This window comes from Trichomonas vaginalis, chromosome I (genome assembly GCF_026262505.1).
Source record: "Trichomonas vaginalis G3 chromosome I, whole genome shotgun sequence".
Lineage (NCBI taxonomy): Eukaryota > Parabasalia > Trichomonadida > Trichomonadidae > Trichomonas > Trichomonas vaginalis.
In genome coordinates, this window is record NC_067203.1 from 15450607 (window position 1) to 15478255 (window position 27649).

The window sequence follows — 27649 nt, forward strand, 5'->3', positions numbered from 1 at the left end:
TTGACAATATTCGTTGACAAATACCATCCAACAAAACTGACATCTGACTGTGAAAGTTCTTTCAAATCAGACGATATTAAAAACTATCTGCGTTCAAAAAATGTAAACCAATATTTCATTGTCGACCAAAACCATTCTGCTCTTGGTGTCATTGACAGTTGTATAAAAATCTTAAGAGACTTAAATCAACCACAAGGTGGTGAGGTAGATGAAATGTCATATGACGACAAGTATAGACACTTCTCCATGGCAAAGATGAGACAAGTTTTAAATATTTACAATAGCCGTAAACAAAAAGGTTTGGGAAACCACTCCCCCGAAGAAATGAAAAACAACCCTGACTTAGAGAAAGACTATATTTATTTAATTTAGTCAAAAGAGACAAACAAGAAAGAATGCCAGGCTTCAAACTTAAGAAAGGTGACAAAGTAAAAATAGAAATACCTAAACGCGACCCATATGAAAATACTATTGACTATGACAACAATGGAAACCCGACAGGTACTCACATTCGTGTTCGTAAAAATAGAAGAAAGTATACAAGAGAATATTATGAAGTTTTAGGCAAACATGGCAAAATGTACACACTGCAAGCAGAAGATAAAACTACTATTGTCAGACCTCGTTTCAAACTTGTCAAAGTTCAAGGTGGTATACTTTCAAAGACAGTTCCTAACAAATATAAGACAACTCCTGACGAATATGCTAAAGAAGTTGAAAATGACGACTAAGCAATTCTATACCATGCGTAAACTGTCATGTAAGGTGGCATGTAGTCTTTACTTTGTCCCGTTGTTTGTGTATATCCTGAAACGAAATGTGTATGGTTTCCTTCTCCCTGAGTGTCATCCCAGTAACAATTTATAGCAAACTTAACCTCGTCTTTAACATCATATCCTTTACCTTTTGTCATTCCTGACCAATCCCAATATCTATGCTTATGCCAACCTGCTTGAGATGTACTTAAATCTATGTAGTGACTGTGTGCAGGTAAATTTTCACCTGAAATCGTTTTACTTCCACCTGTTTCCTTTGAAGAGTTTGCACAATACAAAAACCTGTCGACTATTTGAGTCCAAGTTCCGAGACCAAGTACTACTTCTGGTCTGGTAGAGTTCATTGACGTATAATAGAACCTATAGGATATACTGTTTGAAGTATTTCTGTCTTTAATGTTTGAAGCTCTGTTTTGTCTGCTTTTTTATATAACTTTTCTTCAAGTTCATTTACGTCAGAGATGCTATGTCTATGATATTTTTGTGGGTATGTTCCTTCTGTCCATGCTAAAATACGTTCTTTTGTTGCATCTACATATCCAGCTATCCATGTCGAGTCTGCTTTTGTATTCCTTAACTCTGTAACACCTTTCTCAAGCTCTTTCAACTGTTGTCCATCTTCCATTAAACCTCTGGTATGACTTGAAACCGTTTGTGTCAACATATCTACAGTTTCTTTGTCGGCTTTAAGGTCTAAACATCCTGAAACCCACCCTGTATTGGCTTTACCTTCTAAAATCTTCGATGTCCGTTCATGGTACCATTCAACCCTTTTTATAATTTCATTGTCTTTTTCATCCACATATTCCTTATCTGCCTTCTTCACTAACCCACTAGCCAGATATGCTAACTCATCGTCAACATACTCTTTTGTCAGCTTTCTTTTCAACATCCTCTTTTGTTGCATATGTTGTCTGCTCTGTCATGTTCTTCTTGAACTTTTTCAATGACATACTCTTTGTCAGCTTTGTTGTCAATATCTGCTTTCAAAAGAAGTTCATCTATAGGTTTCTCGTTTAAAGTTCCTTTTGTTGGATTTATACAGACAGTATGGTTCTTATTTGTCTTGAAACAGAAACTCATCTGTCATTGGGTTTAATGTCAGTTTTAAGTTTCCTTCTTTCAATGACTCAGATATCTTAGAATAGTTGAAAAGTTTGTTGTGTTCTTATTTAGAGCTTGTATAATGAGTTGTCGGTTGTGTTGTATTTCTCTCATAGACGCTGTTTCATTTGACATTTTTATTCTAGATAAAATATGCTTCCAATAGAAAAAGAAAATTCAAGAGTTGCTACAACTAAACCATTAGATGAACTTTTTACTAATGTCGGTCAAAAAGTTTGAGACAGAGACCGTAAAGCATGAAGGCTATCGTTTTGACTACCCATTAAGATGGCTAAGAGACCCATCTGTCACAAAAGCTATTGGCTTTCGTAGAATGAAGTTTGTGTCTGTAGAAGATAAAAGTTTTCCATTTATTGTAAGGTTTCATATAGATTATATATCTGAAGGGAAACGAAAAATGTGGAAGAAATTGAGCTAATACAAGTTGACCTTTCATCTTCTCTACAGACTGCGTTAAAAAATATAGAAGATAAAATAAATTCATGTTATGCAAAATATGCTGATGAATATGCAAATACCGAGAGCACACTTTATGTGAGAATTGTATATGACAACAAAAAATTCACAAGTGTCATTTCAAATCTACGAAGACAATCCAAAGAAAGACGAACAAATATATACAGAATTCACTGCAATGTCATGGTATTATTTGCAAAGAATGTTAAATCAGAAAGTCGAACTTCCTTTAGCAAATATTTACAGTCGATATGCAAGAGATGAACCATATTTATTTAAAGATGTTTTCGACCCAGCTGCTATTATTGTTCATGCTTCATTTTCTGGTGCACAAAACTCTTTTTTATGCTTGGCAAATGACTTTTACGAAAAACCTACAAAGCTATATGAACCACCGAGTGGAAGTATTTCAGACTTTCAAGTATGGTTTACAACAGATGGAAGAAAGAGAATAGTTCCATTATACCATGCGTTTTACTTAGAACTTAGTTTCATATACAACTACTATCGAACGGTAAAAATATAATTTTTTAATACGGTTGAGGTGTTGGATTTGGTTGCCAACTAGACTGTGGTGCAGGTTCAGGCTGTTGTATAACAGGAGCTTGTTCTTCTGGTTCAGGGTCTTTAGGTATAATACCAACGAACTGACCTACCCTTTTACCAATATTTTTGACTCCGTTCCAAATTCCTCTTCCGACAGATTTTATTCCATTCCATATACCTCTTCCAACTCTTCTGAAGAAGTTTCCAATACTACTGAAGAAACCCATTTTACTATATGTAAAAATCTAATGTCCGCCTAGTCTCTTACGTTTCCTGTTGAGTTCCATAGCATTCTTTAACTGGAGCTCATACATTCTGTTTCTCCTCTGGTAGAAAACATATTCTGGGTCAACTCCTGTGTTCGCGTCATCTGCATAAAGTTGTTTATATCCCACTTCAGGGTTTGTATAAAACTCTTTCCATCTCATATTTGCATACCATGGTGGCAAACCTAACGCAGCGTCATTTGACATGGCAGTTTGCATTTGTACATCTGTTGGCACTTGACCATAGTTTGCCATTGCAGTTTGTATTCTAACTTCATTTGGAATATTCTCTGGGTTTGGTTGTCCAGGTTGCTGTGCATTCGCTAAGTTCTGTGCGTCCATTTAATATTAGATAAAAATATCTCTTACGAGTACATATACTGAACATTTGCAGGCATTGGTTCATCTTCATATTCTCTGTACTTTTCTGCCACGTCAAATAAATAAATGACACAATGGAAAAAACCTAAAACAAGTAGTCCTATTTCAAACCACATTTACTTACTAATAAAATTTCTTTGTTATGACACCTTCTCCGGTTTATAGGACCTCTCTCATATTCTATCTTGTCATATCTAAACTCATAGTCATGTATGTCCTCTAGCCATCTCATAACGGTTTCCAAACCACTTTTATCGGATGTAAAGTAAAAGCATGGATGGTTATGTAAAACGTCTAAAGTTTCTAAAGAGTCTCTCAAAGTCCAGTCTACTTGGTATTGAAAATCCCATGTGTTATAGAACGGTGGGTCCACTATAAAGAAAACATTTTCCTTGTCTTTATATTTTTCATACAACTCTGTCCAATGACATCTCACAAACTCTATACCCTCAATATATTTTTCTATGTCCTCTTTGAAAACATTTGTATAGTTAAGATATAAAACTTTTGACATAAGTGTTTCAATGTCATGAACTCTTATAGAACCACTATATAATAGTCTAGCAGATATACTATCCCAGTCTATATATTCTGCTTTTTTCAAAACCTCTCTCACAATATTTTTCTTATCTAATGGTATACGTTCCATCTTACCTATAGGTATCTTTTCTTTTAACTCTTTCAATATATTGTTTGTGTCTGGTATATGTTTGAGACGGTTCATATAGTTGTCGAAGTCATTGCATATAATCTTTGAGTCAGGAAATATTGTATGGCACAAATGAGATATATAGAAACTTCCACCGAACAAGTCTACAAATGTTAGACCATTCGGTAGTTTCTTAAGTTCTCTCAATAGAATATCTTTACATCTACTCTTATTTCCAAAGAAGGGTAACGGTGGTTTTGTAAAATTCATTTTATATATATAATAAAAATGTTTTTTCCTGAAAAGTGACAGAAAAGTGACAAAACATTTACGAAGAAGTCTTGACAAAACATTTACGATGAAATCATGAAAATTCATGAGGTGAAAAAACAGGTGAAAAAACAGGTGAGATGTCACCTCTTCACCTAAACATTATTTTTGTCTGATTTTACGAAGAAGTCTTGACAAAACATTTACGAAGAAGTCTTGACAAAACATTTACGAAGAAGTCTTGACAAAACATTTACGAAGAAGTCTTGACAAAACATTTACGAAGAAGTCTTGACAAAACATTTACGAAGAAGTCTTGACAAAACATGAAAACATATATAATTTGTGAAAAGCTCCTGGAAGACCTCCGAATAAAAACTTCATTTATGTGGGCTAGAAGGCACGAAGTGCCTGGAAGGTCACCCCAAGAAAAAAAAAACTTCATTATACTCATTCATCCTCAGGGCTAGAAGGCACGAAGTGCCTGGAAGCCCCACTACCCTTTTTTTTTTTTTTTTTTTTCTTTTTTTTTTTTTTTTATATACATGATAAATAAAATTCATAAAACATTAAAAATCAAAAAATTAGATGAACCTTGGCAATTAAACTTTATTAAATAATAGTTGTTTATAAATTATATTATATTATCATTTAATATTATTTTGATAATGAAGATTTTATTTTGCAATAATATAAACGAAATTTTTTACCTTATGAACTTTTGATGGAAATATGCAAATTTAAAATAATAAAGAAAGCCGCGAGCGAAGCGATCGGCTTAGTTCGAAGATTTTGATTCAAATCTTTGCTGATCTGTAATTCGCGGAAGCCGCGAGCGAATCGAGCGGCTTAGGTCTAAGATTTTGATTCAAATTTTTGCTTATATTCCTTAAATTCTTTATGAAACTCGCAACAGTTCCATAAAAAATTTTAAATTCTAAACTGTCGAAATTACCGATCGGTAATCACACCCTTCACGAGTGTGTCACTTTTAGCTAAAATTACCCCTACTCGATTAGTTTTCGAAAATTGAGAGAAATTCGATAAAATAAATTATTTTTATAAATAATGGCAGATGATTTATCAATCCTATTTCTTCCACATATTAAAGAAAAAGGACTTCAAATATTTGAAATACCCAGGCAAGATCTGCCGCCTTTAACTCTTTCAGTTCTTAAAAAGGTTGTAACTTTTTATTCACAAGCGAATACTCAAACTTATTTCGAAAATCGCGAATCTATTATAGCATGTCTTAATTTAATAGAGCAAATATTTCATTCTATGCCTGCCGAGACAATAATTTACACAAATTTAGAGACATTTGTTCCAAAATTATTTGAGAAGCCTTCTCTTACAAATGATCTTAATAAATTATTATCTAGTTTCTTTATCTCAATCTCGGCCGTATTCAAATTATATACCGCGCAATCAGAATTTGTTGCTGATATTTTATCTTCAATTTGCAAGCTTTTAGAAACAATTACACAATTTTCTTCTAAGGCAGAACTCGAAGTTCAAACCTACAAAGAATTATTTTACGTAGTTGTCGGAATCATGGATTTCTTGTTGATAAATGAAAATCAGACAATTAACACAACTACGCAGCAAACATACATCAAAACTCTTATGGACATTTTACTCGTACTTTCTCTCGAAAGAGATCAGTTCTGGAACGACACAAAAAATATTTGGATCGAATGGAACAAAAATAACATGTTTACATGCGTTCTCTGCCAGCAATTCGAAAGATACACGTTCGAATACCTCAAGATACACTTCGAAGATGACAAAAACGCTACTTCGTGGCTACCTGGAGAACTCGAATTTGATTTGAACGCAATTACAAGACTTCTTGATGTTTCGAAGGTTGTCAAGATCGCTGACTTCGTTAAGAACTACACTACAACAATGAACAGGCTTAATTCTAAGGTTTCTTCGTTATGTAAATCAAAATCGAACATTTTCTCAAGCAAGTTCCCTGTTTCAATCATAGCAGCATACTTTATTGATAAGTCACTTGATATTCTCTCTCGATCCGTTTCCGTTGATCTTTTGAACGAATTAATTTCTTTGATTTCGTATTGCGGATATACAAAAGAAACTTATCCATTTGTTGAGCGCACAATACAAGTAATCAACAGTATCATCTCCAAATTCATCTCTTCTTCCACAAACGCCTCAGAAAAACTCAGTTTTATCAGTATTTACTACAACCCGAATTTTGTCCCTTACATGACAATCTCCAACCACGCATTAAATCTCGCCCACATTATTATCGGCGGATTTACAGAATACAACGGCGTTGTACAGATTTACAAATTCTTGTCGATTTTCAACTGCATCAGCCACATCCCGCAGTTCAAATTCTCCAGCAAGAGCATCCAGACTCTCTACCAGAACGCAAAACGCGACAAGAATGAAGTAAAGTCCGTAATTCCAGCTCTCAAAATTATTTACTCGAATGGAACAGATGAAGACGCTGCCAATATATTCACTTCCATCCTCGATGAAATTACTTCACTCGATGAAGACCTTCTTTCCTCTGTTTACACATTATTCAGCGCATTACCTTATTCCAACAACGCCGACAGGACAAAGAAGTTCTTCCCTCAAGAGAAGCTTAAGCATTTTGTAGAAGAAGCCTCGAAGAGTTCTAAAGTCGTTCCGCCCGCTTTATTACTTGCTTTGATCGAAATTTCCGCTTATTCTGAGCATCTCATCACCGGACTCTCCAAGTCCAAGGATACATTTGAAAAGTTCCCAGAGTTGCTCTACCTCTTGACCCAAGCTCGCATCAAAAAGCTCAAATTCGAAGTACGTTGGGATAATTCAATTCCAAGTGACACTTTTATCGTCAACGATAAACTTTACACCGTTTCAGGTGGCGACGACAATCACTACACAATTGTTGTCCGCGATGCCGGCGGCGTCTCGGTATTGACATTAGACGAACTTCTTACAGACACAGGCAAGAACCCAACACTCGTTGACTTACCTAAAGGAACTGCATCACCAGCACATGCGATGCAAGTCCTCCAGATCGATGTTCCTCAGACACCAGAGATCTCGACAGAGGATATCCCATCTCCCGAGCCAGTAAAGTCACTTACAATGAAGCCATTTGGACCAGTTCCAAGAAATCCAGGCCGTCCTCCGATTTTCGACGTATTGAGGATGCTTGATTTGATATCAAACCCAGAAGTCCGCATTCTTCCACGTTCAAACAACACGATCAAGACACTTAATGAGTTAGATCAGACTCCATCTCTCCCAACAATCGATGTTCCGATCTACTACATCAACCAGATATCTAAGTCATTCGGTATCGAAGCGAATAACGAGGTACTTGCCAAGTTCTTCAACAGTTTCACTAAGGAAGATACATCATTAAACTACACAAGGTATCTTCTCACAACGAATACTGTTAGATTCGCATTCGCCTCCAAAGAAAACAAGCCATCACCGTTCGGAATTGTTTTCAATAACTCTGTCTTAGATATCAAGGAAGAATCAATGAAAGATTTACCACATAAGATTATTCTTTCTATTACACCACTCGGACAGTCCATGTTCAAGGTCCAGTTGCATAGAAACTCCCTTTCAATTCCGATGGCAATCGATGGAAAGATTCCGCAGATAGTCAGCATCAGATCAATGGCGTTCATCTTCGTATACTTCGGCCACTTGGCTATTTCCGACAATTACGATATCTACGCTTCACAAGTTAAGAAGAGAAAGGATATCATTTCAAAGATCAACGAAGGAATGACACCAATCGACTTCTTGTGTGATATTCAGGCTTAACTTCTATTAAGTTTAGCATCTTTTTTTCTAATTTTTTTAATTTTTTTTTATATTAAAAGAAAAATCGAGTTTTTTTTATTTGATTTATTAAACACTTAAATTTCATTGCGATTTTATGAATTAAATCACAATTTTTCTTCAGAGTTGAAACGAAATTTACATACAATCAATAACTCTCCTAATAATAAGAACATATCACTGAAGGTAGCAGTTTTCAACCAAATCTCATAATCAGAAAAGAATATTAAAGTTTGTGGCTGAGATGACATACTTGATCCGCTGAAAAAATAGACATCCACAGATTCTTACTTCATACAAGAAGTTGATGTAACAGAAGACGATGCTATGTAATTTATATCAACTTATCATCAATTTTTCACTCAATATCGACCTCACAAAGATGATAGAAATTAAAGATGAATTAGTAGACATATAACTGGACAATCTTTTAAATACCGTATTGTCATGGTTTTATTCATATAAAATGTAATATATTTCAGAATATTCAAAAAATAAATTCAATAAAATTGGAGATGGCCGGTGCTAACAATACTTGCTGATTTAATTATAGATAGAAACGCTACGAAAACATTAAATTTTTAAATTAAGTTAGTGGAAAAAAATTCAAAGCTTTTGTAAAGTTTATATTTTAACTAATGAGTCAAGCGCTGATTCAAAATTTTGAATACACTGCTGCTCATATCAACGATTACATTGATGAAGGTAAGTTATTTACTATCTTCGAAATAGAAGATATCAAAAAATCATGAAATTTACAAATTTAACAACAAATGACTTCATTACTCTTCTGAAACAATCGCAGTCTATAGTCAAAGCAAACGAGTTATATACATGTATTCGAAATGCGAATGTTTCTATACAAAATTATGAAGATGTCATCAATATTCTGAAATCTTCTAAGAAATACCTTAAACTGGCATTTCTTGATGGAATTATTGATTTTTTAATACAATCGACAAAGGAACAATCGGATTATACAAAGAAAATCCAAACTCTTCAAGCCGAGTTAAAAACCATTCAAGAACTAAAACAAAAAAGCGACAAACAGGTTGAATCACTTAATTCCCAACTCAATCAAATATACAATGATGCTAATTATGGCGAAAATTTTATATCAAAAATTTCAGAACTTAAAAAATCTAATGATTTCGAAAGAATTTACAAGTTCTTTGAAGCACTTTCATCTCAAGGAAATCATAAAAAGATTTCAAAATCATGCAAAGAAGGTCTTTGGCTAATAGAAGCTCCTAAAAGTAAAAATGGAGATGAAAAAATAAATATACTTCATGCAGCATGTGAAAATGGAAATCTCAGACTTGTAAAATCTCTCATTGAATGTGGCTGTGATAAAGAATCGCCTTCTCAACATAAAAATACTCCACTAGAACATGCATCATTGAATGGAAAACTTGAAGTTGTTAAATATCATATATCTATTGGAGCTAATAGAGATGCAAGGAGTGACGATGGATGGACTCCACTCATTTTTGCATCACGATATGGTTATCTTGAAGTTGTTAAATATCTTATCTCTGTTGGGGCAAATAAAGAAGGAAGCAATGATTATGGATGGACTCCACCCATTTTTGCATCAGCTAATGGTCAACTTGAAGTTGTTAAATATCTTATCTCTGTTGGGGCAAATAAAGAAGCAAAGACTAATTCTGGCTATACTCCACTCATTTTAGCATCAAGATATGGTTATCTTGAAGTTGTTATATATCTTATCTCTATTGGAGCTGATAAAGAAGCAAAGAATAAAGATGGAAAAACATGTTTCGATCTTGGAAATAGTGAAATAAGAGAATACATTTCTTCAATATGATAAATTATATAAAAAACTAATTTATGTTTCAAAGTTTTCAATTTCTTATGAGTTTTTCTCATTTCAAAGACCATATTTTTGAAATTATCACTTAATGTCATACCACACAGACAACATTTCTTATAATATCAATTAAAAATTTCTAATATTACATTTATGTTCCTACCCAACCCTCACCCTATGGGGTGGATTTTTGGAGAGTAGTTGGTAAATGGCTTAAATTTTTTTCTCTGACACATAAATTGTTAGAGACCACAACTACATTATACTAGGGCAGAGTTCTTCCGAGGCCTCTCATCAAATGAGAGACTTCGGAAGAACTCTGCCCTATTCGATTAATTACAGAATCCTATACCTTTTGGGACCAGGAAAGAGTAGTAAGAGTACTTTAAGGCAATGCTCATTACGAAGTCTCTCATCGAATGAGAGATTTCGTAATGAACATTGTCCATTTCAAGCAAATTTACTCCCCTAACCCTCGGAGGTTAAGGGAGTAGTACTACAGTCAACGAGGGCAATAACGTATAACTAATATCGACAGAAGCACAGCCTAGCTACGCTATCCTAGCATCTAGGCTGCATAGTTATTGTGCTTCTGGCTTGCGTAACCCTCATGGAAGACCGATTGGAGATCTCCCGCCGAAATCACTTGCTGATATGGATGGAACAGCACTATGATTGGCCAGATCAAAGGCTGAGTAGCATCCCAGCAAGTGGATAGTCGGCGGTGACTCCAGCTGTGGTCCACCATGAGATTATGGCAATTTTGTATTTTGGCAGGAAATATTTATGCAAAAAATGAAAATATATAACCACAATATGATGCTCCACGATCATTTTTAATTTTATAGAAATTTGATCGACAGAAATTGAGATACTGATATTTCCAAAAATTTCTATACGAAAAAAATTCAAAACCGAAATTTACAGGGGGTTAAGGTGAATCATAGTGCCTCAATCTCAATCATAGTGGCCTCTCAATTTTGAGACACTATTGAATTTTTAAATACTTGCATAAAATATTTCTATACCCACTATGATTGTATATTCAATATTATATATTATATAACTCAATTTTCTGTCACTTCACCTTCGAGTGCATTTGTCGATATTTCTTATTTTTATTCATATATTTTTTTTTATTTTCCCCGCCAAAATTTCCCTCTCAATTTCCCCGCCATTTTCATTTGGCCTCAGTGTTCCCCAGTAGCGTGACCTTCGCTCACTCACCCCAAGAGTTTGAACCTGAGCCCCCTCACTACACTCCTGATGGCTCCACAATGCCTGGCCCTTGAGCTTTCCTTAAGCTCGTGAAATTCCCCAGAAATTTTTCGCTTGCCCCTCCCAATTCCCCCGCCAGCCGAATTTTTGCCACTTTGCAACCCCAAAACTGCCCCGATGGCTACATTTCGGCGGCATTTTCCCAAATTTCCTCCATTAGAGGCGGAACACCTCTCCAAATCGAGCCCCAGGGCTTGCTAAGTGAAGCTCTCCATATATCCAATAGCTTCTTTTACCAGTTTTACTCATTCTACCAGATTGTTGTTAAATTTCGAGGCAGATCTCCCAAAATTTGCAGATAATTCGGCAAATTTCGCTAGATATGCCTCGAAATTACTAACCAATAGATGTTCTTCTTCTTACTCTCTGGATTCTTGAAATTTGCAAACAAATTTCATTGAATGTAACAGAGAATTCAATCCGAGTCTATTACTCGTGTTTTATTACTAAACATCCCTTTACCAGCTATATTTCTTCTATTTTTTTTAAAAAAAAACCAAATATTTAATGAAATTATGAGCTTAATATGAATAAATATGCTATCGTATATTAGAATAATAATTGTCTATGCATTCTGCTTATTTATACTAACAAAATATAAGATTTTTACTCCAAATTTTTTCGATTTCATGAAAAATGACCAAAAAAAGTACAAATTTCCTAACACAACTTTTTTATTTGAAAAATCTTTAGTAAATATTTTATAATTTTGTTGATTGCTGCATGCAGAATTTTTTTCTCACTCCAGTCCTCTCTCAAAATTTGAGAACAAATCACGTTTTAGCAATTTAAAATCAGAAAATCGAGATCTATATATGATATTTAGCAATATTTATAACTTCGTCTCTCAAAATTATTGAGGCACTATGAGTGAAATTGAGAGACTTGGATTCAATTTAACCCCCTGTACTCCACTTATAGTATAACAATGCTTATTATTTAATCTAAAATGCTATCATTATTTTTTTACGAAATTGAGTTAATGGTGCACCATTTTTTTATTATTGATTTATAAATAAAATTCTTTTTATATGCCAATTATTGAATCAAATATATCAACTTTTTTTCAGAAGTGTAAACCTGGGTATAAAACCGCCAGTTTTTACCGGCCAAAACCACATTCAAATTTCAAAACCTACTCTTAAATTTTGAATGGAGGGGGTACCATTGTTTTTTTTACCCTCTTACCTCAGATAGCGAATAATGTGAAATATAAGCATGTTATTAGGACATATATATATCTAATAAACTAGGATTCTATGATTATTTGAGCATCATACAATTTATCTGGAATGAAATATTCGAGTGCGGGACAAATTTGCCAGGTGTCACTTTTTCAATAACCTTAAATTACGCTTTTCTAATTTTTTAAAATAACCTTAAATTATATTTGAAGAAATTATGTCTATGATATATGTTTTATGCTAGAATCTTGGAGTTTTCATGCACTACACAAGAGCTCCAAGGTTCCAAGAGTGAATGCTCAATAGCAATTATAGAGATGTACCTTTTCAAAATGACTTTTACTGATTAAATTTAATCAATAGAAGACATTTTGAAAAGGTACCTCTACAATTAGATATACAAGAGATTCAAAGCTTCATTTCAGATAGATTTGAAACTTTGAAACTCTTGGTAGATTTTGAGTGAATGCTGACAATCATCTTTGAGAAGGTTTTCTTTAAGAAAACCTTCTCAAAGAGGTTTCTCAGGAGCCCTGAGGCTCCCTTTCGTAATGATTGGGAGCCTTGGGACTCCTGAGACGAAGAATGGCTTCGCCGAATCTTTGATCAGCAGAGGCCAAATGAAAAGGCCTCTGCTGATGGATTCTCAGGAGCCCTGAGGCTCCCTTTCGTAATGATTGGGAGCCTTGGGACTCCTGAGACGAAGAATGGCTTCGCCGAATCTTTGATCAGCAGAGGCCAAATGAAAAGGCCTCTGCTGATGGATTCTCAGGAGCCCTGAGGCTCCCTTTCGTAATGATTGGGAGCCTTGGGACTCCTGAGACGAAGAATGGCTTCGCCGAATCTTTGATCAGCAGAGGCCAAATGAAAAGGCCTCTGCTGATGGATTCTCAGGAGCCCTGAGGCTCCCTTTCGTAATGATTGGGAGCCTTGGGACTCCTGAGACGAAGAATGGCTTCGCCGAATCTTTGATCAGCAGAGGCCAAATGAAAAGGCCTCTGCTGATGGATTCTCAGGAGCCCTGAGGCTCCCTTTCGTAATGATTGGGAGCCTTGGGGCTCCTGCAGCAGAGTATCGCTCCGCTCCATTAAATTTTCTAAAAAAAGTGCCGTGTGGCAAATTTGTCCTGTTCCCCATCTTTATTATTTTTTTTATTCCTTTGAAAAGTGACACTGGATAGTTTGTCCCTTTCTCGAAATATTCAAAGTAACTCTTTAATTTGATGTGCAATCTAATTTATGGAAATTTAATAATTTCATCTGAAATTTCAACCAAAAAAATACATATTTTCATCAATTATTCTGATATATTTTTAAGATTGTTTTAATGCAAAAATTTCACCTTTTCGAAATTATGATTTAATGGAACATGGCTGAATATCTGCCTAATTCTCAATTCTTTTTATTTTTTGTTTAATTGTTACTGAGATGAATTTGATGGATGATTACAAATTCTTCAATTATGAGGATGATATCGATCAAGCTTATAAAGCAAGCATATATACTATATCAGACACATCAAATTCCGAGTTCTTTCAACAAAAAGATGAATTGAAAATCAGAATTAACTTAATGGACAGCATTAGAGCGGCACAAGAGCATTATAATGCTAAAAATGCAGATATGCTGAATGAAGCACTATCGAATATTAGGTTATTGCTTCCTTGTATTTTTAATGGAGTAAATCAAATAATAAAAGACCTTAAACTCATTGAATTCCTAATTAATTTGGCTAATGAAGAAGTTCAAGAGTGCTTTTATCATGTTATTAGTTGTTTATCAAATGTTTATGCTTGTAAATTTGACAAAGATATGGAATTACATCTTGATGAGCTATTTCCTATTATTTTCAAGCATATAGAAAGCGAAGACATTCCTTTGAGGTTCCAAATATTTGCTTGTTTATCAAATGTTATCCAATATTCTGAAGTTTATATCGATCAAATTTTAGAACTGCTTCCATTGGATATGATGATTGAGAACTCTTTAAACTATGGAGTTCCTTTCATTCAAGTAACTTTATTGATAATTACTCAAGTAATGAATTATTTCAAGATATGTCCACAGGAAGATGTCTTAATTGAATTCTTTATGCATGTTATTACTAGTGGTGCTGGAAAACAACTTTTTGATAATTTAGGAATTGCATTAATTGCAACTCTCAAAGTTAGCAAAGAAATATTGCAACAATATTTCCAATCAGGTCTGTTTGTTAAGTTGTCTGAGCTGATTCGAACGATTTTACCCGATAGCACCTCAATTTTATTCCAATTTCTTTCAATTGCGTTTGATAGGATTCCTAGTGATGCAGAATGTGATGGACAGCTAGTTAGAAGTATTATTCTACAATCATATCCTATTTCAGATTTATTTTTATTATATCAAAAAACATCTTTATATGAATTAAGAGATATTTTACTCAAACTAAGCAAATATAGTTTGGTTTATAACCTAGATAATGTTAATGGATCTGATACTCTTAAATTTGTTATGGAGCTGCTTGAACAATTTAATGATATGCAATTTAGTACCAAATCTGCTGCACTTGGTTTTATAATGGCATTTGCATTATTAACTGATGAAAGTACCCTTGATTTGATGTTGAAAAACGATTTGGCCGAAACAATTTTATCAGGTTTAGAGTGGGGATCTGAAAGTTTGAAAGGAAAGATTATTAATAATGTTTGGGAAATGATACAGAAGACACAAGGTAGCATAATTCATGATGAATTAATAAACCAACTCCGTGACGCTGAATTAATGGAAAGAATCAATGATGTTTTAGATTGTGATGACTTAGAAGACGAAAGAAACGCAGAAAATATACTTGATTACATTTCAAAGCCCGAAGATGAAACAAATTAAACATATTTAACCATTTTATTGTATTCTTGTAGTAAATAATAGATGTATATATCATAAATTAAAAACACTTGTTTAACATGTAAACATCATGCAAAAATTTATGATAATTTCAATAATTTTTATCATATATTTTTTGAAAAAATACTTAAAGTGTTTAAATATTATCTACTTCGAGGAATTGAATTTAAGTGCAAAGAAAATTCTTAAAAATCTTTTGTTGCAATTCTTGATGAAATTTTGAAATCACAAGAAAAAATGATATTTCATAAATAAGAATATTTTAATAAACAAAAAGGTTATAAAAAGACAAAAATATAAAAAATAATTATTGAACATCAATATAAGACATAATTGTTGGGATTAACAAAGAAACGCCCATTAATCTGAGCATTGGCTCTTCTCCTTCAGCAATCTTCATCATTAATGTTCCTCCGAAGTTCACTTCTTCAAGCCAATCCTCTATTTCAACTGGTTCTGTTGATCTGTAAATTGGAATTGGAACAAAAGATTTATCCAGAGAATCTTTGAGAACAGGCTGTATCATCAAGTACTTAATAGTTGTATATGAGTTAGCACTTGCTGTAACTTCTCTGTTTTGATTCAAAGCTGCTCCCATCAGTTCGAAACCGGACATCAAATGTCCGTCATTTGGAACTTCTTCTGGTTCTTGTTCCAACGGAGTTGCCTTCATCAAGAAATCACTTGTTGGGATATTCATTGCTTGAGCGAGTCTTATCTTAATGGATCTAGTCATTATCCTCATGAATCTGAACGCTGAAGCCTGGAAAACTTTTGGTTTTCCTCTTCTCACCCAAGATTTGAAGAAATCGGCAGTGACATTGAGTTGAACTTTCCATGATTCAACCATGCGTGGAGAGAAGCCAATATCCCATTCTTTGGGACGAATGTACTCTGCGAGCTTCATGATTTTCTCGATATCTGATTCTCTTGGTGGTTTAACTCGCTTTGCGACATTCAACAAATGATTTGCAGAAGCTTGTATAATTTGTAATTTTTGCATCAAATAACGAATTTCTCTGGCCAAAACCATCATCATTGGATCGGACAACTGCATCATTTCGTCAGTGCTTCCGATATCTTCTAATACAGGGAGATTAGAGATAACGTTTTGTAGAACTCCTGCAGCTGTTTCGTACACAGTTGTTGAGAGTTTATTCTCGAAGAATTCGTTGATTCTGTTGATAGAAAGCAAAGCGCTTCTTTCAACAGATTTTTCGAATCTCATGTGATGAGGAAGGAAGCAATCGAAGTCTCCCATTGCATGGATGCATCTTATTATCTCGTCGATGCCTCCTTGCTTTGGAAGAGTGACGTTTTGGCAGAAAGGAGAACTGAATTGAATCAAAGCATTGACAACTTTTTGACACATAATTTTATCATATTCAGAACAAATCAATCCACCGTAAGCATCATTCAAAATTACGTGTTTGACTTCATCTAGAGGGAAAACATCTGGTTTTGGATTGATATTCCTCTTCTGGATCTGTCGAAGTCCTGAACATATGATGCACCACTCAGGAATTCCAAATTTGTATTCTACAGCGAAAGCAGACCATAAATGTCTTCTTATGCAGAAGCAGGAATGAATGTACAAAGCCATATAAATGATTCTTGTCCATGTTGCAGACTTCAACATGATTTTATCGATGTAGGAACTCAATGTTATCATTGTATCAGTCAAAGAAGGATCTTTAATATGAACTTTGTAACTTGAAGAAGCCAAACTCGACAACAAAACTGTTTTTCTTGTTGTTGCAACGATCCTGAAGTTACTTGACACTTTGTTTCTTAATCCGAACAAAATGTTTCCGATGTTTGGATTCAAATGGATGTCAGGAACGAAAACAACACCTGAATTGTTGATTGTGTCTTCAACAACATTCATCAGTGTTTTCTCTGAGTAAGAATCTGTTGTAATAACTGTAAATCTCTTTGTTTGGCTGTTTTCTATCTGTCTTTGCAGCATAAGTTCTCTTACAAACGCTCTTTGGTCGATGGAATTGCATGTAGAGATCATTAAAACTGGTTTTTGCGATGCTTGTGTATTAGAAAACGCGCTTTGCATTGACATGTCGTTTATATCGAATTCGTCATCGCCAAACACGTTACTAATCATTTCTTTGACTAATCCAAACAAGTCATTTATCTTGAAGATTCTTGTCACAATCAGTTCTTGAACAATCGAAAGATTTTCCAATCTTTTTCCTGGAGTTTTGATCCATTCAATGAAATTCGTTGGATCATTTGTAACTTTCATCATCAGTTCGTGTATTGGCTTTATCTTCTCTGCGCATGCACTCAAGTTCAGCCAATATGTCTGTGCAATAGATTTAGGTGCTGGATTCTCTATAAATGGTTTGACTGTCTTCATATGCGTCAAGAACCAAAATTCTTCTGCATTTGATTCTTTTCTGTCAATTAAAACAGAGAAAGAAACCAAAAACAGGACTAAGAATCTGTCATTAACATTCATAGCGTGTATTACATAGTTAACAATGTATTTAGTGATGGGAGCCACTATATTCTCTGTTCCTTCCGTTTCATTCAATGCATTTGACAAACTTTCCATCAATGCTTCATGAGAAGTCTTGAACAAAGGATTGTAACGTGAAATATTACTCATCAAGTAGAAGATCAATGACAAATGCTGTGCTGTGTCATCGAACTGTAGTTTCTCTTGCTCGAGAGCTTTGATTTGATCTCTTAATTCCTTGTATTTCTGGTATTCACTTGAATAATTTTCTTTCATCTCCAAAATTGCTCTTTCCAAAACATCATCGTCAATGAAGTTTCCATCTTTTTGTGTGCACAAATCGAACAGTCTATCTTCACTATTCTGGTAATTCTTCTCAGCATTGGCGAGAGTTTCGTACAATGAATTGTATTTCTCTTCCAAAGCAGGGTCTTTAACTTTGATGATTTGGCTTGAAATAGTCATTTGATAGGCCATTCTTCCTGGTTTGAATGAAACAACAACAGTTTTCTGGAAAACTTCAGGTGAAACAACAGTAACTGTTGAAGAATTCAACAAGAACAAAGTGAAATGGGAATCAACTTCGATTGATCTTTCTCCAACTTTCGTCAAATATTTTCCTTTATCTGTTGTATTTCTATTGATGAAAGCATCAATGAAAGGATCGAAAGAATTGGCGGTGAAATTCTCAATCAATGCTGATTTACCATTTCTTGCACATGTCTCTATAATCCTTGAGTAGTTCTGCATTCCTGGCTGCAAAACAGCGATTTGATTCTGTTCTTCGACTTTCTTCAGCCAATTCAAACAGATTTCGTTAGGATCATAGATATAAGGAACTAAGAAACCATATTTAACAATGACAGCATTCTCTGTTGCTTGTGCATTTGGAGGTAATCCCATTGTGATCCATTTGCGAATTGTTGAAGGAGAAACGAAACAATGCTCGAACTTAAATTCAGGATCAATCTCGAGATTTTGTTCTCTTATTTTCGCTTTAACTTCTTCAACAATTTTAATTCTGTATTCTGAATCAAATGGTCCCAAATAAATGAAATACAATGTGCATAACATCGTATGAGCAACATTGTATTTCATTTTATCATTTATATCTTGGATTTTTGCTTTCCACTCTTCTAAAATTGGTTTCATCTTCTCTTTGAACGCGTTAAATTTATCAGCACGTGCTTTGAGTTCGTCCTTCTTTCTTCCGAGCTTGTAAGCGTCATGGGATGATTCGTTTTGGCTTTGATGAGCTGCTAATTGATCATTTACGATTTCAAGTTTTTGGTATCTTCTCTTTATTGTTGCTCTTCTTGTTCTGAGGCTTGCAAGCAACTGTTGGTACTGTGTTTGCTTAGGAAGATATGCTGGATAGTTGTCTTCGAACTTGATCAAATTCTGTATGAAATTGACAATTTTGACAAAAGATTCTGGCAAATTTGACAATTTTGTTTCAGGACCCATTATTTCTTTGATTTTAGCAAGTGTCTTTGGTGTCAAATGGTTCTGTTCGTTGTATTTAAGGGACAACTTCTGGCAGAATGTTGGATCATTGAATAACATGTTGAAAGTTCCTTTGTTTGTGTTTTGTTGGTCACTTAAAATACAAATAACTCCAACAACAGTTGTCAAGAAAGGATAATCAACAGTTTCGAATCCAACAACTTCATCAATCTCGTCATGTGAGAATTTACCAAATGCTTCACAAGCAGCCTTGAAATCATTGTTTATCTTTCCAAATGAATCTTCAATTTCTCTCAATAATTTCGTCGCTTTGTTGTTTTCTTCTTCTAATTCTTTTTCATCGTTTTCGATCTTCTTCTTGATTTTGTCGTGTTTCTGGGAAGTATCAACGATTTTCGCGTAGACATCATCTAAATTATCTTTAGATCTTCTCATTTGGCGCATGATTTCTGTGATTTCATGGTTTGCCAATTCAATTATTTTGTCGGCATCATCAAATCTATCCAAAGCAGCTTTGATTGGAGCAATTTGTGCTTCGGCTTGTGCGATGAATTTGTTAAATACTAATGAACATGTTCTCAAGTATTTAACAAACAAGAAAGGAGAAAGAACGTAAGAGAAGATTGTTCTATCCAAATGAGGTGCATATTTTTCGACTGTCTTGTAAACGAATGTTGCAATTTCCAAAGCAGCTTTTTTATCAACTCTTGAATTAGTTTCAACTCTTATGTAATCTTCGCCATAGGTGAACAAATCTTGGTCATTGAGGTGTTTGTAATAATCAATATCACAGAATCTCCAAAGAGAAGAATATTGGGAACAATATCTCATTAATGTTGGAACATCATCTTGTATTGAAACGATGCAATGCATGTTTTCAAGAACTCTTTCTTTGAATAAGTTCAAAAGCTGTTGATTTGATTCACCTTTTCCTGCTTTCTTCGAGAAACCACAGATATCTGAACAGATTCTATCTAATTCATCATTAGAAAACAGTGTTAATATTCCTGTACCTGTTATTAACATGTTTGCAAGTTCAATTCCTTTGTATTCTGAATTCTGGTCGAGAGTTAATAAGAAAACAACTCTTTTTCCGTTGATTCCCGCTCTCATTAAATTGATTTTGACTTCTTCTGTTTGCATGTTGTTGTCATCGTATTCAATACAATCTGCATCAATAATGAAAGAAGCCAATCTCGCAACAGTTCTCTTTCCTGATCCATAAGGACCAATAAGCATCGCGTGGCCACGACAGAACCTGAGAACTCTGCACAATCTTGAGAGATGAACAGCTGTATGTGTCAAGATAACAACTGATTTGGATTTGGCGAGTTTTGAATAGTTGAAATCTTCTAAATGACCATGGAAAACAGCTTTGACTTCATCCAATGATTTGTACTCTTGTATATTTGAGATTTCTTCTTCCATTGTATGAACAGAACGTGTGAAATCTCCGAAATAAGAGCCAAACAAGACATTTGGTTTTTGGTCTGATCCCATTTTGTTTTTCGCAATTCCTTCGAACATATCTGTGAATTTCTTGAGTTCTGTTTCATTGTTCATTTTATCAGCGTAAACTCTCATTAATTCATGAGAAAAGAACCTTTCAAGAGCTCTTTGATCAGTTATTACTTTGTCATTGCATTTCAGCAATGAACTCAAGATCTTTCCGAAGTCATGCATGTTGAAAACAATCCATGGAGTTTCAACTTGTCTCGTGAAAATTTTTTCAACAGATTCTAAGGTATAAATCAATGTATTTGTGATCTTTCCAACTGAATTACGAACAGCTTCTGGGTAATTATTGAACATTACAGCTAAAACGGATTGGAAGATCTGGAATTCACTTGAACTTGTCAATGGCATCATTGTTAAATTGACGAATTTACTTGCAAGAGATTTATCAATTGGATTCATCAAATTCAATGTTGAAATTCCAATGAATGATGTTTTTCTAATTGATAATTTCTTCTTGAGTATTGTTGATCCGAAAGAATGATACTCAATCAGTTCTCTGAGATGTTCATTGACAATATTCACTCCTTCATCATTGAGTTTGGGAGAATTGAATCCGTCAATGAAAATAATTGATTGTTTATCACCTGTTGGATACAACTTGTGTCCTTTCTCCATTTGCATTCTACTGATGAGTGTTTCTTCAACATTACTACGTTTGCAGTTTGGAGAGAACAAGAATTCGATATGTCTATAATCATTTTTCTCGAATTCCTGCAATAAATCATTAACAATTAATGATTTTCCAATTCCTGGTTCTCCGCTCAGCAAAACATCATGATTTCCTTTGAGTAACAGTCTAAGAAGATGTTTTGTTCGCTCTGTTTCTAATGTTGGAACAATAACATTATATGCTTTAACAGTTGATGGATTAATTTCTAAATCAGCTGGTGCGATATCAACAAACTTAGGAACATTGTCTGCCCAACTTGCCCAAGAATATTCTGGTTCTGTTTTCTGGACAAACCAATCGAAAACAAGGCCTCTTACTGGAATAACATTAATGTTGTTGAATGTATCTCTTACAATTGTATCGAAGATGTTTCTTTGGTTGTTATCCATGTAACCACCAAATCCCCAAATGTAAGAGAAAACGAAATAAATCGTCATGTTGTGTGAACCATTTTCATCAAGGAAAACTGTGTCTCCAACCAAACTTGTGAAGATCTTAAAGAATGTTCTGATGCAAGAGATGAATGTTACATAAGCTGGTTTAGCTTCGTTCGTCTCGATGTAATAGTTATGAACAACTTTTATTGATACATCGCATAATTCTTTGAATTTCTGCAAAATGTATTTTTGTGTTTCCATCTTAAACAAAGGTTCAACAAGTTGTTTCGTCAATGAATGGACAACATCCATTGGAGATATGTTATCCTGTTTGAAATTAATGATTGCACATCGAGAAATAGTCGAAGGACTTGCGCATGACAAAGATTTTGATTCGAAAATAAATCGTGTTGAATCTCTTCTTGGAATACGAGTTCCACTTGGGAACAAAATCGTTCCTCCATAAGAGATTGCTGTATGCAAACTTTCGATCCATTCTGACAAAATCAAACCATCGAAAACAAACCAGTTTTGGAGTTCTGGATCTGCATTTATACACTCGGTTTCAACATGTCCTAAATGAGCTTTATTTGTTTTTTCATCGTAGTAACCAATCAAGTCTTGCAGTTCAAATGAATTAGGAAATATTCTATGAACAACAACAGTTGGAATGATTCTGTTTGCCAATGAAAATGTCTTGTGTAATTCCATCAAAATGTTCAACATCATGGATTTTCCTGAATCAGTATCTCCCAAGAAAATCACTGCTTTATGATGTGTCAAGACATCATTGATGTGGAGAACAGATTGACATAATTGTTCTGAGTATGAAAGATTGAGAGAATTGATGCAATATTTGACAGTTTTGAGATAATCTTCTGAAAACTCTTCAACCAAAATTTCAACATCAGGGAAGTTTTCTTTGATCAAATCAATGAAAATGACTTGTAAATCACTCTTCAGATACCTCTGTGCGTAGTGATTCAATGCGAAAACTACTAATTTAGGTGCTTCTAGCTCTGAATCTTCAATTGCAGTCTCTTTCATGTACTCGAATGCTTGGTTGAAAATAATTCTCTCCATTTTAGAAGCGTACAATGAATAAGTATGGAGGAGCTTCTTGATTTTCAATGCCAATTCATGAGCATTTGCTAAACCAATAGAAAGGAGCTTGATTTCGATGTATCCGGTCATATCTATTGAAGTTAAATTCAAAATTCTGAAAAGAGATCTGAAATTTGAAGGAAGAGGAGTATGACCTTTAGATCCAGGTGTTATTGTAGCGAAGAAAGCTGAAGATGGGTTGATAGGGATTTCAACACCATGGAAATTCAATTTCTTGATACCGGAGAAGTTCGAATCTCTGTAAATAATGAGATTTTCACTGATAACACTCAATGCTTGTTCAGATAAACGATCTATATCAATGAAAACGCCCCAAACACCTGAATGAATAACACCACGGCATGCATTAGCTACTTGTGCAATTCCAAGTGTCGGATCGCAATAGAATTGTACGGAGAAAACACCAAACATTCTTGCGATTTCTGTCAACAAAGAGTTCTTTCCAACATTGGAAGGACCGCTCAACAAAACAGGCAATTTAGAGTTCAATGCAACAGTCATGTAATTGAAGACTTGCGCTGTATCTTGAGTGATTGGTAATCTTGGTGCTGTTCCACTGAATTCGAATCCGTATCTCATGCAAAAGTCTCCTTGTAACACTAAAATATCTTTTTTGTTTTCATCAAATTTGAACTTTAATTTACTGAGCCAAAACCATGAATTAGCATCAAAGATTTGTTTGGACAATATGGTGTTCAAGAGATCTCTTTGTCTAAATAACAATGTAATATAGTTTGCGAACTTCTTGAATTCCAAAGCATCTAGTTTTGTTCGCATCAAATTTGAGAATAAATCCAATCTCGACAAAATTTCATTCTTCAAATTTGTTATTCCTTGTACAGGAGATTGTGTTGTAAATGCCAATTCTATTGCTTCTGTGAAATAGACTTGGCTTAGCACGAAACCACACTGTGCCAATGAGTTTCCAATCCATCCTTCGTGAACCATTTCGTGGTACTTCGAATCATCATTCTTGAATTCGAATCTCAATGATCTTTTAGAGATTTCGTCCAAGTTTTGTAACCATGCTTCGACATTTGATCTGTACTTGACTTGTGTAAGTTTTAGGACTTCACCTTCTGCAGATAATACAGCTGAAATGAATGGAACATGGTTCTCTGTTTCGATGTAATAATTCGCGATTCCATCGAAGAAAAATGGTAAATAAGATCTGATAGAAAATGGTTCTTTTTGCATTGCAATCAATTTGAGTAATTGTTCGTCGGAAATGAAGTATAATCTTGGGAATACGGCTCTCTTTGCTTCTAATGCTTCTATGATTGATTGCTGTGTTTTCTCCAATAGTTCAATTGCTTGTTCTAAATCAGGCATCGTTTGATTTGACATGCAAACTTTGAAAGCATTTGGATCATCTTTAGCTCTTACGTACAAACCTTTCCAAAGCTTTTCAAGGGATGTAATATCCTTAGAATTTGGCACTTGACGTAATGTATCCGTGCTGTGGAGAATTCCTGATATGAAATCCCACAATTTTTGTGCGTAATCCAATTTTTTGACAACTTTTTCAAATGCTGATAATGATCTCACCCATTCATCAGCATTTGCTCTTAATGTAGACACATAATGGGAAGCTCTGACAGTAGCAATTGTCGCTTTGACATCTTCAATGGAATACAAAATTTCCTGTATTCCACCGAAATAAACCTTCAAATTTGTACCATTTGTAAGGTTAAATTGCAAATTGTCAATTGTGTCTTTAACATTATGTAAGTGGTCGAGTAATGTTTGTTCATTAGAAGCTTGTTCAGTAACATGAGCGATATCTTTCGCGAGATTGAAGGCTTGCAAGTCATGAAGGTATTTGATCTTGTACAAACCTTTTTCGAACACTTTTCCACCGATGAGAGTATCGATTCTTTCTTTGTGTTCTTGTTTGAGGGCTTTGTTGTTGAGATCTTTGATGACAGGAAGCAAATTCTTGAAATCTTCGATCATGCCCATGAATTCAACACAAACTGCATTGCCAGGAAGATTCTTAAGTGCTTCATGCGCTCTGTCATGATAAGAATCAATGTCACTTGCAATTTTATCGACATCTACAGTTGTGAAATCCATTTCGTACCAATGTGCTGTTGAAACTCTCCATTCACTCAATGTTTCCCAAAGTAGTTGTTTGTATTTGACGTCTTTGACTAAGTCATTGACATCATTGAACTTGAAGCCTTGTACGCCAATCTTCCGCTGATAGAAATCGTAATCATCAGCGAGTTTCTTGATTTCGTCTGTTTTCGCAATCAAAACAACGAAAATCATCGCGATTTGTTTGTGTCCTGTTTCGATGTTGTTGAGTTCTGGAGTGTTCGCGAGTTCTTGGAGTGTTTTAACTCTTGCATGTAGATCGTCCACATTCTTCTCGAGTTCAGACACGAATCTTCTTGATAATTCATCCATTTTGTCGCGAGATCCAACGAGATTTGTGTGGATTTCGTCCAAAATTGGTTGTAATTCCGAAAAATCATTCTCCATTTCAGCGGGAATATAAGCTGCTTGATCCGTAGCGAGTTTGAAGAATTCTTTGATCAAGTCCATATGTGTTTTCAGTGCTTTGACTTCTTCATTGTATCTTTCGACCGCCAAAATGTAAACAACATAAGTTTTGACGTCAGTTATGTCTGCTGTGAGAGAATTAAATGCTCTGTGGATGTTCGCTTCGAGTTTGATGAGATTACGACGTGTAATGGAAGGAATCTCAACTCTGACCATCTGCAGACATTTTCCTGGAGAAGTAATGAACAAAGAACGCATCTTTTGCGTGTAAACACATAATAATCCAACATCTGACTTTTCCGCAATGGATTTCATGAGTTTTTCTTGGTCCCTGATATCGTTAATATGCATTCTAATATCTGAAGCTGTTGTATTGTCATCGTTCATGAAGGAAACATCGAAGTTTTCGTTCTCCCTGAAAACATCGATCGCATGTTGGAAATTCTTCGTGAAAAAGTTGAGCATATTGACTGAGGATACAATAATAGTGTTCTGGTTCGAACTTGTCTCTTTGAATAACTCGTCGTTGAACAGGATTTGGCCTAAATCTGGAACATTTATAGATTCCGGATTGAAAAGTGCATCTTCTGTGTCTGCATTGTGTAGAGGAGCAAAGATTGGATTGACAATAAGACGTGGGAACTTGAAAATTACATCTATGAAGTCATTTCGAACTTGACCAATTAAATCCATAATTTCGTTATCACCTGGACTGTAAACAAGCTTATTATCGACAAATGAGAAGTCCACTCTGAAGATTGGTGAGTGATAAACCTCTGCAATTCTTAATTTAATCATCTCATAAACACGAACGAATTCTGGAGATAAAGAGAGGTCACGGACTGGACCAGCTTCATTCTCAAACCCTGTTTTTGTTGCTCCGACGTTGTAAAGATGTCTGAAAATAGAATATAATTCTAATAATGAAGAAAAACATATGTAACGAAGACATCCAATGATATGGTAATCGACCAATTTAATAAATCTTACTAATTTGAAGCATAACGCTTTATAAGAAGCTTTCTGAGTGTAATTCATTTCAGCAGCTGTTTTTGCTTTATGAGTTTTCTGTTTTTGTGACTTATAATGGTTGATCATTAAGTCTAAAGGCCTTGAACCTTTCTTGGCGTTCTGAAATCTCTCAGGACTCGTTAATTCATCTTGAGATCTTTCACAAGCTTCTTGAACGATTTTGGTAATCTTCTTATAGTAGGATTCGAATGTTTGGGATACTGTTTGTCTGTATTCTGAGTTCTCATCTATGAATTGTTGTAATGTATAAGCGCCATCTGATCTTAAAGAGAATAATTTTGTTCTTTGTAACTCGTTAAGGGCTACTCGTACTTGTAAGAATGAATTTCGTAATGTTGTATCGGCAAAGAAGAAATCTCCGTTAATTCTTGTTAAAGAAGTTTGAATTTTTGTGCATTGAACGCCTCTCCTCCACAGTGAGAAGAACTTCCATTCTCTATGCTTCTTGAAGAATGGAATTTGTAATAAGCGCTTGAATTTCTCGATAGATGCTAACCAGACATCAAGTGGTATGAAATCAACATCACCATCCCTAATATGTGTTAAGCCTTCGAGTGATAATGTCCATACTTCGCGTTGTTTTGTATCTACATTAGCACGTGGTATAGGAACGAGATTAATTGGTTTATCTGCTGTTTCAATTTCATGTGTACTGCGTAAAAATATGTACTCTTTTGTCAGGTTGTGCTTTTTTGCAAAATCTATGAACTCGAAAGGTGAATTAAACTTATCAATGATGCTTTCGTATTGAGTATAGTCGTCTTCATTGTCCTTTTTGAATTCTGCAGATGTTTCTTTGGATGGTGGATCTGGTAAAGGTGGTAATGCAGTGTTCATTGTGTGAGAATGTTTTTGAGATTTGGTGAGAGGGTTAAGTGTGCCTTTTAAAGTGACTTGAGGTGCTACAACTGGTTGCTTTGGAACCAATCTAGATCTTAGATCAGAAGCAATCCTCTGCGTCATATAGTTAAATCTCTCACTTTTTTTGAGAGATTTTAGTAACAGATTTT

General features: G+C 34.7%; 6 protein-coding genes across 6 annotated transcripts, besides 5 other annotated features; 3 read left to right on the forward strand and 3 right to left on the reverse strand.

Moving 5' to 3' along the window:
• Window positions 1-1896: a mobile genetic element.
• Window positions 1897-2887: 991 nt separating this feature from the next.
• Window positions 2888-3130, reverse strand: TVAGG3_0991510 (serine threonine-protein phosphatase family; the record flags this gene model as incomplete). The annotated part of the gene is made up of 1 exon (XM_001276802.1): window positions 2888-3130. The coding sequence occupies one exon, from the start codon at window positions 3128-3130 to the stop codon at window positions 2888-2890; it is 243 nt and encodes an 80-aa protein (XP_001276803.1).
• An 18-nt stretch (window positions 3131-3148) lies between these two features.
• Window positions 3149-3511, reverse strand: TVAGG3_0991520 (uncharacterized protein; the record flags this gene model as incomplete). Its single annotated transcript, XM_001276803.1, has 1 exon — window positions 3149-3511. One exon carries the CDS (start codon window positions 3509-3511, stop codon window positions 3149-3151), a length of 363 nt encoding a protein of 120 aa, XP_001276804.1.
• A 1496-nt stretch (window positions 3512-5007) lies between these two features.
• Window positions 5008-5482: a mobile genetic element.
• Window positions 5483-5487: 5 nt separating this feature from the next.
• On the forward strand, window positions 5488-8390 carry TVAGG3_0991540 (uncharacterized protein; the record flags this gene model as incomplete). The annotated part of the gene is made up of 1 exon (XM_001276804.2): window positions 5751-8273. One exon carries the CDS (start codon window positions 5751-5753, stop codon window positions 8271-8273), a length of 2523 nt encoding a protein of 840 aa, XP_001276805.1.
• A 545-nt stretch (window positions 8391-8935) lies between these two features.
• On the forward strand, window positions 8936-10262 carry TVAGG3_0991550 (protein ubiquitination; the record flags this gene model as incomplete). The annotated part of the gene is made up of 1 exon (XM_001276805.2): window positions 9040-10119. The coding sequence occupies one exon, from the start codon at window positions 9040-9042 to the stop codon at window positions 10117-10119; it is 1080 nt and encodes a 359-aa protein (XP_001276806.1).
• Window positions 10263-10372: 110 nt separating this feature from the next.
• Window positions 10373-10463: a mobile genetic element.
• A 2240-nt stretch (window positions 10464-12703) lies between these two features.
• Window positions 12704-13718: a mobile genetic element.
• Window positions 13719-13778: a mobile genetic element.
• Window positions 13779-14020: 242 nt separating this feature from the next.
• TVAGG3_0991590 (armadillo (ARM) repeat-containing protein family) lies at window positions 14021-15490 on the forward strand (the record flags this gene model as incomplete). The annotated part of the gene is made up of 1 exon (XM_001276806.1): window positions 14021-15448. One exon carries the CDS (start codon window positions 14021-14023, stop codon window positions 15446-15448), a length of 1428 nt encoding a protein of 475 aa, XP_001276807.1.
• Window positions 15491-15765: 275 nt separating this feature from the next.
• On the reverse strand, window positions 15766-27629 carry TVAGG3_0991600 (dynein heavy chain family protein family; the record flags this gene model as incomplete). The annotated part of the gene is made up of 1 exon (XM_001276807.1): window positions 15774-27602. The coding sequence occupies one exon, from the start codon at window positions 27600-27602 to the stop codon at window positions 15774-15776; it is 11829 nt and encodes a 3942-aa protein (XP_001276808.1).
• Window positions 27630-27649: the final 20 nt, after the last annotated feature.